The sequence below is a fragment of the Penaeus vannamei genome, chromosome 19, assembly GCF_042767895.1.
Source record: "Penaeus vannamei isolate JL-2024 chromosome 19, ASM4276789v1, whole genome shotgun sequence".
NCBI classification, from domain to species: Eukaryota; Metazoa; Arthropoda; class Malacostraca; order Decapoda; family Penaeidae; genus Penaeus; species Penaeus vannamei.
This window is the reverse complement of record NC_091567.1, coordinates 3,722,810-3,741,777: the sequence shown is the minus strand read 5'-3', so window position 1 is coordinate 3,741,777 and position 18,968 is coordinate 3,722,810. Positions and strand designations below refer to the sequence as shown.

The window sequence follows — 18,968 nt, the reverse complement described above, 5'->3', positions numbered from 1 at the left end:
GAACTTATTTCCTCCCTTATCTTATCTTCTCAAGATGCTTGTCTCAGCACGTGGGAATTCATCAGTTGTCAAGGAACACTTCTCCTACAAAGTCATAACTCTCATCCGTGTCTCCTAACGCAATGGCTACCGAAGGAGCAAAGAAACAGGGATCAGACTTGGCCGAGATGACCCTCACTGACTTCCTCAAGGGTGACCTCTCTCTCCCGCAGGTCAAAGAAGATCACCACTTTCTCGCCAGGCCTTCCGTTCCCTTCGCTTATCGGGAGAGAAGGTCTGTGTGAACGCCGTGCTGTTGCTGTTATTATTGTTGTTGATAGTGATGTTATTGTTATTGATAATGTTATTGTTGTTGATTGTGTTATTGTTATTATTATTGTTAATGGTTTGTATTATCATCATCATTATTGTTTTGTATCATTATCATCATCATTATTATCAATATTATTGTTATTCTTCATATCATTATTGTGATTAGTAGTATCGTTCCTCTATCATTATTTTATTATCACCATTTATGGATAATATTAGTTGTAATAATAATAATTATAATATCATCATCATCATTATTATTATCATTATTATTCTAAGTAATAGTAATATTAGAGGAAGTAGTAACTGTCGTTATTGTTGTTCCTATGCTTTGTCGTTTCTATCATTATTTTTGCTGTTGTTATTATTATTGCTATTAGTTGTAGTATTGCCGCTGTTAACGTTACTGTTGTTATTATCATAATTACACTTATAAATATAAGCATAATTACAATTATGGCTTTAATAATAAGGATTATTATTATTACCATTATCAGAATTGCAATTATAATTATCATAATAATAGTGATAATAAATAACGACAATAATGATAATGACAAAAATAGCAATAATGACAATAATAATATTTATTGTTATCATTATTAATATTGTTATTATTATTGTTATCATTATTGTTATTATCATAATCTTTATTCTTATTATCATAATCTGTACTCTTAATACAATTATTTTATTGCTATCATCATCATTGTTACTATTATTCAAATTATTGCAATTAAGATTATGGTTATCATCATTATTTTGCTAACCTTAATTTATTAAAAGTTTTATTTGTACTTGATTTAGGAACAGGGTGCGAATCATTGCTTTAAGATTTTGGTGACATTTATGGGTGGGTTGGCCATGGCTTCGTACCTAACCTCTTTTCAATGACCGAACCCTATACTCACATGGCCCTTCATATGACACATAGAACATGCTGAAAAATTCAAACATTTAATTACTAGATGAATGAAAATGGCAATAATTTATCTTATTTCGGAATGCGGTGTCCACAGGGTCGATCTGTTGTGTTTTCATGGGGAAGGCTAGATTCAGTGGCAACTCCAAGGGGTGTCATGGCGTCTGATTCTATTTTGGGAAAGAACACGTTTTGATGACGTCACAAAAGTTACGGATGCTTTGTGAAATATGGTCGATCATTTTGGACTTTTCGATTTTCAAAAAGGATGGGAAATAATGATTTCAGTGGTTATTGCGGAGAGGTATGAATGGGAACGAATCTCTTCGCAATGCAAGAGATGTATTTTGCCGGTTTCGACGGAGATGTAATCGAAACCGGTAAAACACATCTCTTGTATTGTGAAGATATTCGTTCTCATTCATACCTCTCCACATTTGTCAACATGAATACGGTTCATTCAATGGTTATATTTTCATTATTTTCATTGAATCATCAAAACAGACGCAGTGACACCTCTAGTTGCTACTGATCTAGCCTTCCCCGTATTGTCATGCTCAGTGATTCAAAAGTTGCATTTTGGTGGTGAAGTTCTTCGTGGTCTAAGTTAGGTCATTCATAGCCAGTCATATTGAGTGATTTCCTTGTTTATTTTGAATCTGGATTTGTAAGATATGGCTAAAGTGTACTCTCTCTTAGTGCTTCGATAATATACAACATGGAGTTATCGGTGCATTGGTAACTGCCATTATGTTATCATTTACATATCCAATATATTGTTGTACTGTTAACATGTAATATCTGTTTACACAAGATGTTTGCACAAGGATTTTAGCACTTACCAGCTTTAGCAGTATTTGTTTATTTTTTTTCTGTTGTTAGTGTATCATTTCTCTTCAAAGGAACGACTCAGAGGGTCATTATCTACTTTCATGGCTCTTGCACGATCGGCTTGTTGTCTGATTGAAGATTGTATTATTTATTTACAGAATTCACTAAGCCTGTTTCTGGTATATTGTTTTTTTTTTTCAGGAATCTATGGTTTATTCGCGAGTGTTATGTCGTTGTTATTATTATTATTTTTTGAGGGTATAGTCTTTATCAACTTTTATTTGGAATTGATAACGGGGCAGAGGATACTTCTCTGAGGGCAGCCTCGAAGAAACTGCGGCATTTCATCACAGGTTTTGTTGTTCTTTGGGAGTAGATCGGAAAAAAGAACACCCACTCCAGGTTAACTTTGTGAACTGCCAAGGATATGTTGTTTATTGAGATGGTGTGACTTGATGAGATCGAGAGTCTTCTGAAGGTCGATGGTAAAATTATTAAAATGTAATATTGTTCCTAATAAAGTATACCTTCAGCTGCTTTTATTTTTGAGGCGATGGAAATATTACGGTCATTGAGGAGTTGATGTTGCAGTTTCCTTTGGTTTTAGTGTATTTTGGATGAAAAGAAACTCCGCAAGTTTTGTAAATTTAGTTTTTTTGGAGGTTTTTTCAAGGTAAGCAAGGTGGGTATGAAGTGATTATCAGCTTGATGTTACTGGTTTATAACTCTGACTGGATTTTAATTGGAATTTGTCCAGTCGTGATGAGGTATCCATGGTCTGAACTCAAAAGATTTTTGGTTTAGGGAATATTCTCGCGGATTTTGCTCTGATTAGGTGGATGTTATCTTTTTGGTTTGAAAAAAAGCAAAAATGGTAATGAATATCTTTACAGCGCAAGAGATATATAAATCATGTATTTTCTGACATGTCGAAACTTGTCAAAAACATCTCTTGCGTGATGAAGATATTCATTCTCATTCATACTTTTTTTTTAACATTTAATAGACGCTATTAACCTAAATGTGGGAAGGACGTGGGAAACAAAAATAGTTCACGTCCAAGGTCTCTAAAATGTTCATTGTTTGCGGTTCAGCGTTTATTGCAAATATTTGGTCACGTATTTTCGCTATTAACAGGTATTCCTTTTGGTTCACTGAAATTGGCTACGTCTCTTTTTTTTTGTTTATAGCTAAGTATACTTTGTTGTGATTCGTTATTTTAGTGTTTTTGTTTTATTGTTTACGTTTTCTTTGTCTTCTTTCTCGTGATGATGATGGTAATTGTGATGGTAATACTACAAATGATAATGAAAATGAATATGAGTATCGTAGTGATGATAGAGATTTTTATAATGATGATGATTATGATAGTTATGATAATGATAATTATGGTAATAATAATGCTGCTGCTGCTGATGATAATGATAATAATGATAGTGATGATAATAATAATGATGATGATAAGGATACTACTACTACTACTACTACTACTACTACTACTACTGCTATTAATGATAATGATAATGTAATGATGACGGTAATGTCAGATATTGATGAACATAGGAATAATGATAATGAGCATGACAATGAAAATGAAAATAATCAAAATAACATGAAGATAGTTAATAATAATGATAACGATACTCTTGCTACTACTTCTACTACGATATTAATGATGATGATGATGATAATGATAATGGTGATAATGATGATAATGGTGATAATGATAATTATAATGATGATAATTATTATAGGGATGATAATGATAACAACAATAACAACAACAACAGAACAACGTCAACAACAATAATAGCAATATTTCAAACACTACTAATAATCACCATAATAATAACATCAAAAACGACGACGATGCTGATGAAACTCCACGCCCTTCCACGTACCGCTCCCCAGAGGCCAAACCCGAGGGCGCGGCGGCGGCAGCAGGGACGGCGGGGGGCGGGGGGACCGACCAGCCGCCCCCCCGCAACCCAGGAGGCAGGGCGTGCGGGCGGGCGTGATGGTGGCCCACGACCCGCCGCCCGTGAAACCGCTCCGGCAGAAGAGCAACTCGGCCCTCCAGAGCGAGTCTATTCTTGCTATGGGACTGCACGAGGCTAAGAAGGTAAGGAGGGGGGGTGAGGGAGGAGGAGGGTAAGGAAGGAGGGAGGAGGGTGAGGGGTGAGGGAGGAGGGTGAGGGGGTGAGGGTGAGGGAGGAGGGTGAGGGTGAGTGTGAGGGAGGAGGGCGAGGAGGGTGAGGGTGGAGGGTGAGGAGGGTAAGGGGTGAGGGAGGAAGGTGAGGAGGGTAAGGGGTGAAGGAGGAGGGCGAGGAGGTGAGGAAGGTAAGGGGTGAGGGAGGAGGGTGAGGAGGGTAAGGGGTGAGGGAGGAGGGTGAGGGGTGAGGGTGAGTGTGAGGGAGGAGGGTGAGGAGTGAGGGAGGAGGGTGAGGAGGGTGAGGAGTGAGGGAGGAGGGCGAGGAGGGTGAGGGGATGAGTGTGAGGAAGGAGGGTGAGGGTAAGGGGTGAGGGAGGAGGGTGGAGGGTGAGGGAAGAGGGAGGAGGGAGGAGGGAGTGAGTGTGAGGGAGGAGGGTAAGGGATGAGGGATAGGGTAATGAGGAAAGGAAGGTGGAGGGCTAAAAGGAAGATGAATAGGGAAGGGGGATAGGGAGGAGAAGGAGAAAGATGAGAAGGGGAAGGAAAAGGAGGAAGAGGATGAGAGAGAAGGAGAAAGGGAAAGGGGAAGGGAAAATAAAGAGGAAAAGTAAGGAGAAGGTAAACAAGAAGGAGCGGGAGAAATATAAGAAGAGGATAATGGACACGGCAAGAAGTGGCTGGAGAGCGAGTGTGTGAGAGAGAGATTTGATTTGATAAAATTGATTTACCGAACAGTGTACATGCCCAGCAAAAAGCCAGGGGAAGATGCTATAACATCTATCCAAACTGGTTGTTCTTCTATTAATGTAGGGGATGTCAATCAAAGAGAAGTTGTGCATGCCTAAGGGCTATGCTGTTGTACTTACATTATTGATAAAACAACTTTTACATCATTAATCATATCAAAGACAAGACCAGTGTCTATAATAGAATTAATGTAATCAATAATTGCCTTTTCTCTGGTCAGTACTATTTATTGCACATTTTTGCAGTGGTGATACGAAACTGGGTTTGCCTTCGAAACTGCATCCTGTACGTAATATATAACGTACTGGTATCCTATGCATAGTCTGGTCAGTGTAACCTGCTGTCTCCGTCCATTATAGACTTCATATGGTTGTCAGATGTTCCTACAATACTTTAATAATGCCAGATGGTACCATGTCCATTTTTGTTCATTTTTTTGATAGTTCATACCTGGCCCTCATAATCTCGGAAACAGCTGAAAACACTTGTCTCATTTGTTTATGAGACGGTAGAACTGCATAGTGTGGTTCTTCAAGGGAAAGTGCTAAATGGTCCACCTTGTCACAGGTTGAGAGAGGGAGAGAGGGAGAGAGAGAGAGAGAGAGAGAGAGAGAGAGAGAGAGAGAGAGAGAGAGAGAGAGAGAGAGAGAGAGAGAGAGAGAGAGAGAGAGAGAGAGAGAGAGAGAGAGAGAGAGAGAGAGAGAGAGAGAGAGAGAGAGAGAGAGAGAGAGAGAGAGAGAGAGAGAGAGAGAGAGAGAGAGTGTATGACATAAAGAGAGAGAGAGAGAGAGAGAGAGAGAGAGAGAGAGAGAGAGAGAGAGAGAGAGAGAGAGAGAGAGAGAGAGAGAGAGAGAGAGAGAGAGAGAGAGAGAGAGAGAGAGAGTGAGAGAGAGAGAGAGAGAGAGAGAGAGAGAGAGAGAGAGAGAGAGAGAGAGAGAGAGAGAGAGAGAGAGAGAGAGAGAGAGAGAGAGACAGAAAAAAAAGAGAAAAGAGAAGAGAAGAGAAGAGAAAAATGTGAAAGACCAAAAACAAGAAAAAAAAAACAGAGACAAACCTCCCAGAAAAAAAAAAATAAAATCACACCCAAAGAAAATCGAAGAGAAAACGCGCCTCCAGTCCTTCAGAAACCCACCTCCTTCCCGCCATATTTCCGCGCGCAAAATTCTCCCTCCTGCAGGTGAGAGAGAGCGTCGGGAGAGCGGAGGGCGACGACGACCTGGAGGCGGTGCTGACGAACGGCCAACAGCAGGAGGAGGTCAGCTTCGTGTACCGTCAGAAGATGCCTTTTCCGGCAGGTCAGCGGTGTCATTTCTTCCCAGTGGCTGATCTGTGTGACGTTCGGCGGGATACTGTGCTGAAGGTGAATGCGAGAGATTTTTTTAATGTTTGTTTTTATCTTTTTTGTTTATATTTCCCGATAAAATTTAGAAAATGGAAATTATAGATTGAATTAAGAATAATAGGTTATAAGGAGAAAAAAAAGAATAGGAAGGAAAGACGAAGAAAACAAATGATTTAAAAAATCCAAATACAAACTGAAAAAGCGAATAAATAACATGGTTTATATTTCCCGATGAATCTTAAAAAAAAAAAAAAAAAATAGGGATTAAAAATTGAATTAAGAATAATAGGTAAAAAGTAAAGAAGATTAAGAATAAGAAGGAAAGACGAAGAAAAAATAATTAAAAAAACCCAATTACAAAAAAAAAAGAATAAATAACAACTTTTTTTTATCCCATGGCATTATCACAATCATTACTTTTGGCAGCTGTTAGTGGGTTTACTGAATACCGGAGAGCGAGGGGTGGTGTACGTGGGCGTGGCAGAGGATGGCACTGTACACGGGGTCACCGCCGATGCACAGATGGTCGCTCAGTTCGTACATGGAATCATGAACACTGTAAAGATCTACCTCATGCCCCGTCTTCATGTCCCGCAGTATGGTGAGTTGGTGTGATGGTGTGAGTCGGTGTCGTGTGTGATGCTGTGAGTCGGTGTCGTGTGTGATGCTGTGAGTCGGTGTCGTGTGTGATGCTGTGAGTCGGTGTCGTGTGTGATGCTGTGAGTCAGTGTCGTGTGTGATGGTGTGAGTCAGTGTCGTGTGTGATGTTGTGAGTCGGTGTCGTGAGTGATGCTGTGAGTCAGTGTCGTGTGTGATGGTGTGAGTCAGTGTCGTGTGTGATGCTGTGAGTCAGTGTCGTGTGTGATGCTGTGAGTCGGTGTCGTGTGTGATGCTGTGAGTCAGTGTCGTGTGTGATGGTGTGAGTCAGTGTCGTGTGTGATGGTGTGAGTCTGTGTCGTGCGTGATGGTGTGAGTCAGTGTCGTGTGTGATGGTGTGAGTCAGTGTCGTGTGTGATGCTGTGAGTCTGTGTCGTGCGTGATGGTGTGAGTCAGTGTCGTGTGTGATGCTGCGAGTCAGTGTCGTGTGTGATGGTGTGAGTCAGTGTTGTGTGTGATGCTGAGTCTGTGTCGTGCGTGATGGTGTGAGTCAGTGTCGTGTGTGATGCTGTGAGTCAGTGTCGTGTGTGATGCTGTGAGTCAGTGTCGTGTGTGATGCTGTGAGTCAGTGTCGTGTGTGATGCTGTGAGTCGGTGTCGTGTGTGATGCTGTGAGTCGGTGTCGTGTGTGATGCTGTGAGTCGGTGTCGTGTGTGATGCTGTGAGTCAGTGTCGTGTGTGATGGTGTGAGTCAGTGTTGTGTGTGACAGTGTGTCAGTGTCATGCATGATAACCTCAGTGCCATGCATGATACACTGAATCAGTATTCATGCAGTATGGATTAATTCAGCGTCATGAGTATTTCAATTAAAAATATTTCTGATGAACATCTCTAATCGAATTTTATATCCAAATCAAGCTTTAAATTTTCTTGCAGATGTAGGACCGCCGATTTCCCTGCAACATTTCTTTCAATGAACCTCATTCATGTTGGCAAGTGTAGAAAAAGTATGAATGAAACCGAATATCTTCTCAAAATACAAGAGATGCACTTGACCGGTTTCGAATACATCTTCACCAGTAATACACGACGAAGATATATTCGAAACCGGTCAAATACATCTAATACATCTCAACTCATTCTCATTCATACGATTTTTACATTTTTTTTTTCACTACAGGAGTCCGATACACCAACGTAATGGCGAGCAGCGGCCATATCCTGAATAACGTGTGGGTGGTGGAACTGCACGCCATTCCCCAGATGGTAAGGCGTTGGGATTTGTGTTTTTGGCGGGAAAAATTATCTTTTGTTCGGTGTGCTAGATTGTCTTTTGTTTGGTGTGGTAGATTATGTTTTATTTGGCGTGAGAAATTGTCTTTTGTTTTGTGTGCTAGATTATTTTTTATTTGGCGTGAGAAATTGTCTTTTGTTCGGTGTGCTAAATTGTCTTTTATTTGGCGTGAGAAATTGTCTTTTGTTTGGTGTGCTAAATTATGTTTTATTTGGCGTGAGATTCTCTTTTGTTTGGTGTGCTAAATTATGATTTATTTGGCGTGAGAAGTTGTCTTTTGTTTGGTGTGCTAAATTATGATTTATTTGGCGTGAGAAGTTGTCTTTTGTTTGGTGTGCTAAATTATGATTTATTTGGCGTGAGAAGTTGTCTTTTGTTTGGTGTGCTAAATTATGATTTATTTGGCGTGAGAAATTGTCTTTTGTTTGGTGTGCTAAATTATGTTTTGTTTGGCGGGAGAAATTGTCTTTTGTTTGGTGTGAGAAATTGTCCTTTGTTTGGTGTGCTAAATTGTCTTTTATTTGGCGTGAGAAATTGTCTTTTGTTTGGTGTGCTAAATTATGTTTTATTTGGCGTGAGAAATTGTCTTTTGTTTGGTGTGCTAAATTGTCTTTTATTTGGCGTGAGAAATTGTCTTTTGTTTGGTGTGCTAAATTATGTTTTATTTGGCGTGAGAAGTTGTCTTTTGTTTGGCGTGAGAAATTGTCTTTTGTTTGGTGTGCTAAATTGTCTTTTATTTGGCGTGAGAAATTATCTTTTGTTTGGTGTGCTAAATTATGTTTTATTTGGCGTGAGAAGTTGTCTTTTGTTTGGCGTGAGGAATTGTCTTTTGTTTGGTGTGCTAAATTGTCTTTTATTTGGCGTGAGAAATTGTCTTTTGTTTGGTGTGCTAAATTATGTTTTATTTGGCGTGAGAAGTTGTCTTTTGTTTGGTGTGCTAAATTGTCTTTTATTTGGCGTGAGAAATTGTCTTTTGTTTGGTGTGCTAAATTGTCTTTTATTTGGCGTGAGAAATTGTCTTTTGTTTGGTGTGCTAAATTATGTTTTATTTGGCGTGAGAAGTTGTCTTTTGTTTGGCGTGAGAAATTGTCTTTTGTTTGGTGTGCTAAATTGTCTTTTATTTGGCGTGAGAAATTGTCTTTTGTTTGGTGTGCTAAATTGTCTTTTATTTGGCGTGAGAAATTGTCTTTTGTTTGGTGTGCTAAATTATGTTTTATTTGGCGTGAGAAGTTGTCTTTTGTTTGGCGTGAGGAATTGTCTTTTGTTTGGTGTGCTAAATTGTCTTTTATTTGGCGTGAGAACTTGTCTTTTGTTTGGTGTGCCAAATTATGTTTTATTTGGCGTGAGAACTTGTCTTTTGTTTGGCGTGAGAAATTGTCTTTTATTTGGCGTGAGAAATTATCTTTTGTTTGGTGTGCTAAATTATGTTTTATTTGGCGTGAGAAATTATCTTTTGTTTGGTGTGCTAAATTATGTTTTATTTGGCGTGAGAAGTTGTCTTTTGTTTGGCGTGAGGAATTGTCTTTTGTTTGGTGTGCTAAATTGTCTTTTATTTGGCGTGAGAAGTTGTCTTTTGTTTGGCGTGAGGAATTGTCTTTTGTTTGGTGTGCTAAATTGTCTTTTATTTGGCGTGAGAAATTATCTTTTGTTTGGTGTGCTAAATTATGTTTTATTTGGCGTGAGAAATTATCTTTTGTTTGGTGTGCTAAATTATGTTTTATTTGGCGTGAGAAGTTGTCTTTTGTTTGGCGTGAGAAATTGTCTTTTGTTTGGTGTGCTAAATTGTCTTTTATTTGGCGTGAGAAATTGTCTTTTGTTTGGTGTGCTAAATTGTCTTTTATTTGGCGTGAGAACTTGTCTTTTGTTTGGTGTGCCAAATTATGTTTTATTTGGCGTGAGAAATTGTCTTTTGTTCGGTGTGCTAAATTGTCTTTTATTTGGCGTGAGAAATTGTCTTTTGTTCGGTGTGCTAAATTGTCTTTTATTTGGCGTGAGAAATTGTCTTTTGTTGGGTGTGCTAAATTGTCTTTTATTTGGCGTGAGAAATTGTCTTTTGTTTGGTGTGCTAAATTGTCTTTTATTTGGCGTGAGAAATTGTCTTTTGTTTGGTGTGCTAAATTGTCTTTTATTTGGCGTGAGAAATTGTCTTTTGTTTGGTGTGCTAAATTGTCTTTTATTTGGCGTGAGAAATTGTCTTTTGTTTGGTGTGCTAAACTATGTTTTATTTGGCGTGAGAAATTGTCTTTTGTTCGGTGTGCTAAATTGTCTTTTATTTGGCGTGAGAAATTGTCTTTTGTTCGGTGTGCTAAATTGTCTTTTATTTGGCGTGAGAAGTTGTCTTTTGTTTGGCGTGAGGAATTGTCTTTTGTTTGGTGTGCTAAATTGTCTTTTATTTGGCGTGAGAAATTGTCTTTTGTTTGGTGTGCTAAATTGTCTTTTATTTGGCGTGAGAACTTGTCTTTTGTTTGGTGTGCCAAATTATGTTTTATTTGGCGTGAGAAATTGTCTTTTGTTTGGCGTGAGAAGTTGTCTTTTATTTGGTGTGAAAAATTATCTTTTGTTTGGTGTGCTAAATTGTTTTATTTGGTGTGAGAAATTGTCTTTTGTTTGGTGTGCTAAATTATTTTTTATTTGGCGTGAGAAATTATCTTTTGTTTGGTGTGCTAAATTGTCTTTTATTTGGCGTGAGAAATTGTCTTTTGTTTGGTGTGCTAAATTGTCTTTTATTTGGCGTGAGAAATTGTCTTTTGTTTGGCGTGAGAAATTGTCTTTTGTTTGGCGTGAGAAATTGTCTTTTGTTCGGTGTGCTAAATTGTCTTTTATTTGGCGTGAGAAATTGTCTTTTGTTTGGTGTGCTAAATTATGATTTATTTGGCGTGAGAAATTGTCTTGTATGTGGTGTGCTAAATTGTCTTTTATTTGGTGTGAGAAATTGTCTTTTGTTTGGTGTGCTAAATTATGATTTATTTGGCGTGAGAAATTATTTTGTATGTGATGTGCTAGATTATTTTTTATTAGGGGTGAGAAATTATTTTGTACTTGGTGTGAGAAATTATCTTGTTTGGTGTACGAAAATACCTTTTATTTGGCGTGAGAAATTATTTTGTGTTTGGTGTGCTAAATCATGTTTTATTTGGCGTGAGAAATTGTTTTATATGTGGTGTGCTAAATTATTTCTATTTAGTATGAGAAATTATCTTGTATGTGATGTGCTAAGTTATCTTAGCTACGTTTATCTTATGTAGTTTTCCTTCTCTTTCCCATTTTTATTTTATTTCATTCTCACCCGGGAAAAAATACAGCTAAATATTCTTGCTCATTCCACCGTGGTGCATATTTTACGACGGTTTCCACTTGTCTTATCGCCTGAGCTTAAAATGGCTAATGAGTTGACTTCTCAGCTTAAAATGGCTAATGAGTTGACTTCTAAGCTTAAAATGGCTAATGAGTTGACTTCTAAGCTTAAAATGGCTAATGAGTTGACTTCTAAGCTTAAAATGGCTAATGAGTTGACTTCTAAGCTTAAAATGGCTAATGAGTTGACTTCTAAGCTTAAAATGGCTAATGAGTTGACTTCTAAGCTTAAAATGGCTAATGAGTTGACTTCTAAGCTTAAAATGGCTACTGAGTTGACTTCTAAGCATAAAATGTCTGCTGAGTTGACTTCTAAGCTTAAAATGGCTAATGAGTTGACTTCTAAGCTTAAAATGGCTACTGAGTTGACTTCTAAGCTTAAAATGGCTAATGAGTTGACTTCTAAGCTTAAAATGGCTAATGAGTTGACTTCTAAGCTTAAAATGGCTAATGAGTTGACTTCTAAGCTTAAAATGGCTAATGAGTTGACTTCTAAGCTTAAAATGGCTAATGAGTTGACTTCTAAGCTTAAAATGGCTAATGAGTTGACTTCTAAGCTTAAAATGTCTACTGAGTTGACTTCTAAGCTTAAAATGTCTACTGAGTTGACTTCTAAGCTTAAAATGGCTACTGAGTTGACTTCTAAGCTTAAAATGGCTACTGAGTTGACTTCTAAGCTTAAAATGTCTACTGAGTTGACTTCTAAGCATAAAATGTCTGCTGAGTTGACTTCTAAGCTTAAAATGGCTAATGAGTTGACTTCTAAGCTTAAAATGGCTAATGAGTTGACTTCTAAGCTTAAAATGGCTAATGAGTTGACTTCTAAGCTTAAAATGGCTAATGAGTTGACTTCTAAGCTTAAAATGTCTACTGAGTTGACTTCTAAGCATAAAATGTCTGCTGAGTTGACTTCTAAGCTTAAAATGGCTACTGAGTTGACTTCTAAGCTTAAAATGGCTAATGAGTTGACTTCTAAGCTTAAAATGGCTAATGAGTTGACTTCTAAGCTTAAAATGGCTAATGAGTTGACTTCTAAGCTTAAAATGGCTAATGAGTTGACTTCTAAGCTTAAAATGGCTAATGAGTTGACTTCTAAGCTTAAAATGGCTAATGAGTTGACTTCTAAGCTTAAAATGGCTACTGAGTTGACTTCTAAGCATAAAATGTCTGCTGAGTTGACTTCTAAGCTTAAAATGGCTAATGAGTTGACTTCTAAGCTTAAAATGGCTACTGAGTTGACTTCTAAGCTTAAAATGGCTAATGAGTTGACTTCTAAGCTTAAAATGGCTAATGAGTTGACTTCTAAGCTTAAAATGGCTAATGAGTTGACTTCTAAGCTTAAAATGGCTAATGAGTTGACTTCTAAGCTTAAAATGTCTACTGAGTTGACTTCTAAGCTTAAAATGTCTACTGAGTTGACTTCTAAGCTTAAAATGCCTCCTGAGTTGACTTCTAAGCTTAAAGTGTCTACTGAGTTGACTTCTAAGCTTAAAATGTCTACTGAGTTGACTTTTATGCTTAAAATGTCTACTGAGTTGACTTCTAAGCTTAAAATGTCTGCTGAGTTGACTTCTAAGCTTAAAATGTCTGCTGAGTTGACTTCTAAGCTTAAAATGCCTACTGAGTTGACTTCTAAGCTTAAAATGTCTGCTGAGTTGACTTCTAAGCTTAAAATGCCTCCTGAGTTGACTTCTAAGCTTAAAATGTTTGCTGAGTTGACTTCTAAGCTTAAAATGCCTCCTGAGTTGACTTCTAAGCTTAAAATGTCTGCTGAGTTGACTTCTAAGCTTAAAATGCCTACTGAGTTGACTTCTAAGCTTAAAATGTTTGCTGAGTTGACTTCTAAGCTTAAAATGCCTCCTGAGTTGACTTCTAAGCTTAAAATGTCTGCTGAGTTGACTTCTAAGCTTAAAATGCCTACTGAGTTGACTTCTAAGCTTAAAATGTTTGCTGAGTTGACTTCTAAGCTTAAAATGCCTCCTGAGTTGACTTCTAAGCTTAAAATGTCTGCTGAGTTGACTTCTAAGCTTAAAATGCCTACTGAGTTGACTTCTAAGCTTAAAATGTTTGCTGAGTTGACTTCTAAGCTTAAAATGCCTCCTGAGTTGACTTCTAAGCTTAAAATGTCTGCTGAGTTGACTTCTAAGCTTAAAATGCCTACTGAGTTGACTTCTAAGCTTAAAATGTCTGCTGAGTTGACTTCTAAGCTTAAAATGCCTACTGAGTTGACTTCTAAGCTTAAAATGTCTACTGAGTTGACTTCTAAGCTTAAAATGCCTACTGAGTTGACTTCTAAGCTTAAAATGTCTACTGAGTTGACTTCTAAGCTTAAAATGTCTACTGAGTTGACTTCTAAGCTTAAAATGCCTACTGAGTTGACTTCTAAGCTTAAAATGTCTACTGAGTTGACTTCTAAGCTTAAAATGCCTCCTGAGTTGACTTCTAAGCTTAAAATGCCTACTGAGTTGACTTCTAAGCTTAAAATGTCTACTGAGTTGATTTCTAAGCTTAAAATGTCTACTGAGTTGACTTCTAAGTTTAAAATGTCTACTGAGTTGATTTCTAAGCTTAAAATGTCTGCTGAGTTGACTTCTAAGCTTAAAATGTCTGCTGAGTTGATTTCTAAGCTTAAAATGTCTACTGAGTTGACTTCTAAGCTTAAAATGTCTGCTGAGTTGACTTCTAAGCTTAAAATGTCTGCTGAGTTGATTTCTAAGCTTAAAATGTCTACTGAGTTGACTTCTAAGCTTAAAATGTCTACTGAGTTGACTTCTAAGCTTAAAATGGCTACTGAGTTGACTTCTAAGCTTAAAATGTCTGCTGAGTTGACTTCTAAGCTTAAAATGGCTACTGAGTTGACTTCTAAGCTTAAAATGTCTGCTGAGTTGACTTCTAAGTTTAAAATGTCTACTGAGTTGACTTCTAAGCTTAAAATGCCTCCTGAGTTGACTTCTAAGCTTAAAGTGTCTACTGAGTTGACTTCTAAGCTTAAAATGTCTGCTGAGTTGACTTCTAAGCTTAAAATGTCTACTGAGTTGACTTCTAAGCTTAAAATGTCTGCTGAGTTGACTTCTAAGTTTAAAATGTCTGCTGAGTTGACTTCTAAGCTTAAAATGGCTACTGAGTTGACTTCTAAGCTTAAAATGTCTACTGAGTTGACTACTAAGCTTAAAATGTCTACTGAGTTGACTTCTAAGTTTAAAATGTCTACTGAGTTGACTTCTAAGCTTAAAATATCTACTGAGTTGACTTCTAAGCTTAAAATACCTACTGAGTTCACTTCTAAGCTTAAAATATCTACTGAGTTGACTTCTAAGCTTAAAATATCTACTGAGTTCACTTCTAAGCTTAAAATGCCTACTGAGTTGACTTCTAAGCTTAAAATGCCTCCTGAGTTGACTTCTAAGCTTAAAATGTCTTCTGAGTTGACTTCTAAGTTTAAAATGTCTACCGAGTTGACTTCTAAGCTTAAAATGTCTACTGAGTTGACTTCTGTCTTTTTTCCTCTCCTCCGTTTGTCTCCTCTTCTTCTTTTTTCTGTGATTACCTTTTCTTCTCGAATGTCCCTTTCTACCTCATTTTCTCCAACTTTCCTATTTTCTCCAACTCTTCCATCTTCATTGTCTGCCTCCTCTTCTGCGCCTTCCTTGCCTCTTTATCTCCATCTTTCCTGTCTACCTCCTGTTGTTCGTTAATCTGTCTTCTCCCACTTTTCTGTTTTCCTTCTATATGTCTTCTTCACACTTTTACCTGTCTACCTCCTCGTCTTCATCTTCTCTCTCTGTCTCCTCTTCTCCGCCTCCCCTGCCTCTTCATCTTCCCTTTTTACCTCCTCTCCATCTTCTTCACTCTGCCTTCCCCCTCCTCCTCCTCTCTATTTTTCCTCTCTGTCTCCTATTCTCCATCTTCCCTCTTTGTCTAATCATCTCTATCATCCTTCTCTTCTTCCCTTTCTCTCTCGTTCCTCCTATCCCCTCCTCGCCACCTTCCCCACCTCCTTATCTCCATCTTCCTTACTTTCCCCCTCTTCCTCCTTGTCTTCATCTTCCTTCTTTATCTAATCATCTCCATCATCCTTCTCTTCCTCCGTATCACCTCTTCACCACCTTCCTTACCCCTCTCTGCCTCCTCCTTCTCTGCATCATCCCTCCCTCCCTAATCGTCTCCACCATCCTTCTCTACCTTCTCATCTCCCTCATTCCTGTACCCCTTCTCCCTCACCAGCATCACACTCGTCCCCATCCACCAACACTATAGTGGTCTCTTATTCAGTTATAAAGAGTCCCACTATACTGAGTGACAGGGTCAGAGAAACACACAGTCTTCTTGTTTCTCCACTTTATTAACGGTGTTAGTTACGGTGCTAGTTGGTAGCTTGGCAGGTAACGGTGTCATCAGCTAGGGGCGAGCGAGGGCGTCTGACCCAGAGGGTAGTGAGCGAAGTAGTGAGAACGGGTCAAGGTGGGTCGCTACGAGGTCGGGTTCATCTTCTGACCTCTGGCGACCTAGCGCGGCGAGCCTCGTGTCGTACAGCGCGGTGTATGTTTAGAACAAGCCGCATAGTCATACATGCGGTACCAACAACAGGCGTGTGAATATGGTATGCCTTGTTATTAACTCCCATAAACACCTTCGCTTTTCTCACAGGAACACTACTACAACCCGATAATGGACTTGACCTACCACATCCGCCACGGCACGGCCACCAAGTCCCTCTCCTTCCCGTCCTTCTGCCACGCCGTCGTCGCCAAGACCGCCGAGGGCATGGACGAGGAGGTCAAGAGGCTCCAGGACCGCGTGACCCGTCTGGAGGAGGCGCTGGAGGAGGCGGGCGTGGATGTCTCCTCCGTGGGGCCTCACGTGTGTGCGCTCTGTTACTTCAGCGACTGTCCGACGCAGTGTTATGGCAAGAGGGCGCTGGCGGAGAGGAAGTGATCCTGTGCTCCTCGTAAATAATTTGGATGAACAACTTGGATAACAGTGTGAATGAACAACTTGGATAACAGTGTGAAGGAACAACTTGGATAACAGTGTGAATGTGTTTACAAACTTCCTGAATAACAGAATGCGAATGGACAACTTCGTGAATAACATAAGATGAATAACAACTTCCTATATTTAACAGCTTTGTGAATGCAATGCTGACATTCTGAAATATAAACTATTTTATCTTTAATACGATTAAACACTTAAACATGAACTATGAACATTGCTATGACAACTGATATGTTGTTCGTTATAGTAAGGTTGTCACTATATACGTAAAGATTAATCTAGTCACTCAGGTTGTAAGGCTAATGGATATTGGATTTATGGATAATTAATAATCTGACAGTAAGTATGGACCGTTAGGATTATAGATTGAAATGAGGAATGGAAAGGGAATGTGATGAAGAGAGAGATAAAGGAGAAGAATTAACTCCTAAGAGAGAAAAAAGAGAAAGTAAAGGAAATAAAACTTGAACAAAGGAAGATGAAAGAGGAATGAAGAGAAAGAAAGATTAAAGACAGAATAAAAACGATGATAGTAAATAAAAAAAACAGAAGGGAAGAAAAAGAAATTAGGAGTAAGTAAGAAACACTAATAAGAAGAATAAACGATTAGATAGGAGATAAAACAAAATAATAAACGAATAGATACATGCATGGTGCTCCTATGTGTACATTTGTATCATGCATAAATGACTTCATCCGTGTGCGTACCTTCTCATGTGCGTGTGCGTGTATGTGCGTTATTTTGAGTTCATATCCTTTAAGCATAAAGGAGGGAAGTTAGCTAATAATGAGAGTGCCAACAATTTTCTAAGGTACTTTGATCTCTCGCTTGACCTGAAATTTTTCCCCTCGCAGTCGGGGCAGTCATGCAGAGCCCCAAAGAAAAGTTTTAAGTCATGCAAATCTAAGATTCCTTCCTATCAATTCATTTAGACTGCGTTCTTTATGCAGAAGTAGATATTTTACATTATGTTCTTTGTGCAGAAGTAGATGTTTTACATTATGTTCTTTGTGCAGAAGTAGATATTTTACATTATGTTCTTTATGCAGAAGTAGATATTTTACATTATGTTCTTTATGCAGAAGTAGATATTTTACATTATGTTCTTTAAGCAGTAGATAATTTTTTTTTAAATCTTCGCTCCCCTTTCTGTCTCGCATGCCTGAGCACCGCAGAACTCGTGATATAATATTTTAGTAGTAATTAGTGGAAATTTGGATTTTCGACATTTCTCTGTTTGCTTAATGTTAATGATACTGTTTTTTCGCGGTTCATGTTAAATTCATCAGGAGCAGTCGAGTGTATGTGTACCCTTAATTTTTTTTTTCTTTTTCTCATTTCCTTTTTTTATCAAGATAATGTCAAACTTTTTGTTTTGCTGTTATGTACATAATATTAATGTAATGTGAGAGGAGAATACGTACCGTGTGTTTGCAACTGATTCCGTATGCATTGCTGTATCTTGAAGAGCTTCGGCACATTTCAGGAAAATCTCTTTTTTGGCTTTTTCAATACGCCGCCGAGGCTGTAATTGAGAGCCTTGGCATAAATACTCTTAATTAATCAACGACCTGCGTGTGACAGCCGGCGTTTTGTCGCGAGGGGGGCAGACGGCGCCGGGGTTGCCAGTTTTTGTTTTTTTTTGGAGATTTTTAAAAATGTTTTTGTATTAAAGGATGATGAAAGGAAGGTGTTGTTTTAATGCGTTTTGGACACTGGTGGTGTATTATGGGTGATTTTTGTCTATTTGTAAAGCACAGGCTGACAGACTGACACGTATACACATACACGCACACGCACACACACGCACACGCACACATACGCACACGCACACACACACTAACACGCACGCACGCATGCACACACACCCACACCCACACCCACACCCACACACGCACGCACACCCACACACGCACGCACACACGCACACGACCTTTACAGCTGCCACCTCCCCTTTCTCCTCATCTGTTCTTTTCTACTTTCTCTTCATTCCCCTGTTCTCCAGTTTTCCTCATTTTTTCCCTCACGCTTTGCCTCTCTTCCTTAACCTCACCATCGCCCTCATCTTCAGCCCACGTCGTCTTCCTCTCCTTCCTCCTCGTCTTCTTCATCTTCTTTTTTTTTCTTCTTATTTTCCTCCTCATTCTCCTTCTCCATCTCCTCCTCCTCCTTCTCCTTCTTTTCCTCTTCCTCTTTTCTCCCTCACCTCCTTCTCCTCCTCTTCCTCTTTTCTCCCTCACCTCCTTCTTCTTCTTCTCTTCTTCTCTTCCTCTTTTCTCCCTCACCTCCTCCTCCTCCTTCTTCTTCTTCTCTTCCTCTTTTCTCCTTTCACCTCCTCCTCCTCCTCCTCTTCCTCCTTTCACCTCCGCCTCCTCCTCCTCCTCCCTCTTCCTCCTTTCACCTCCGCCTCCTCCTCCTCCT

The 18,968-nt window shown here is 38.8% G+C and overlaps 1 protein-coding gene across 1 annotated transcript; it reads left to right on the top strand.

Moving 5' to 3' along the window:
* The first annotated feature begins 50 nt into the window (after positions 1-50).
* LOC113828886 (uncharacterized) lies at positions 51-17,513 on the top strand. The gene is made up of 6 exons (XM_027381944.2): positions 51-274; positions 3,977-4,187; positions 6,142-6,324; positions 6,733-6,907; positions 8,084-8,169; positions 16,199-17,513. The coding sequence occupies exons 1-6, from the start codon at positions 123-125 to the stop codon at positions 16,484-16,486; spliced, it is 1,095 nt and encodes a 364-aa protein (XP_027237745.2). The 5' UTR covers positions 51-122; the 3' UTR covers positions 16,487-17,513.
* The last annotated feature ends 1,455 nt before the right edge of the window (positions 17,514-18,968 follow it).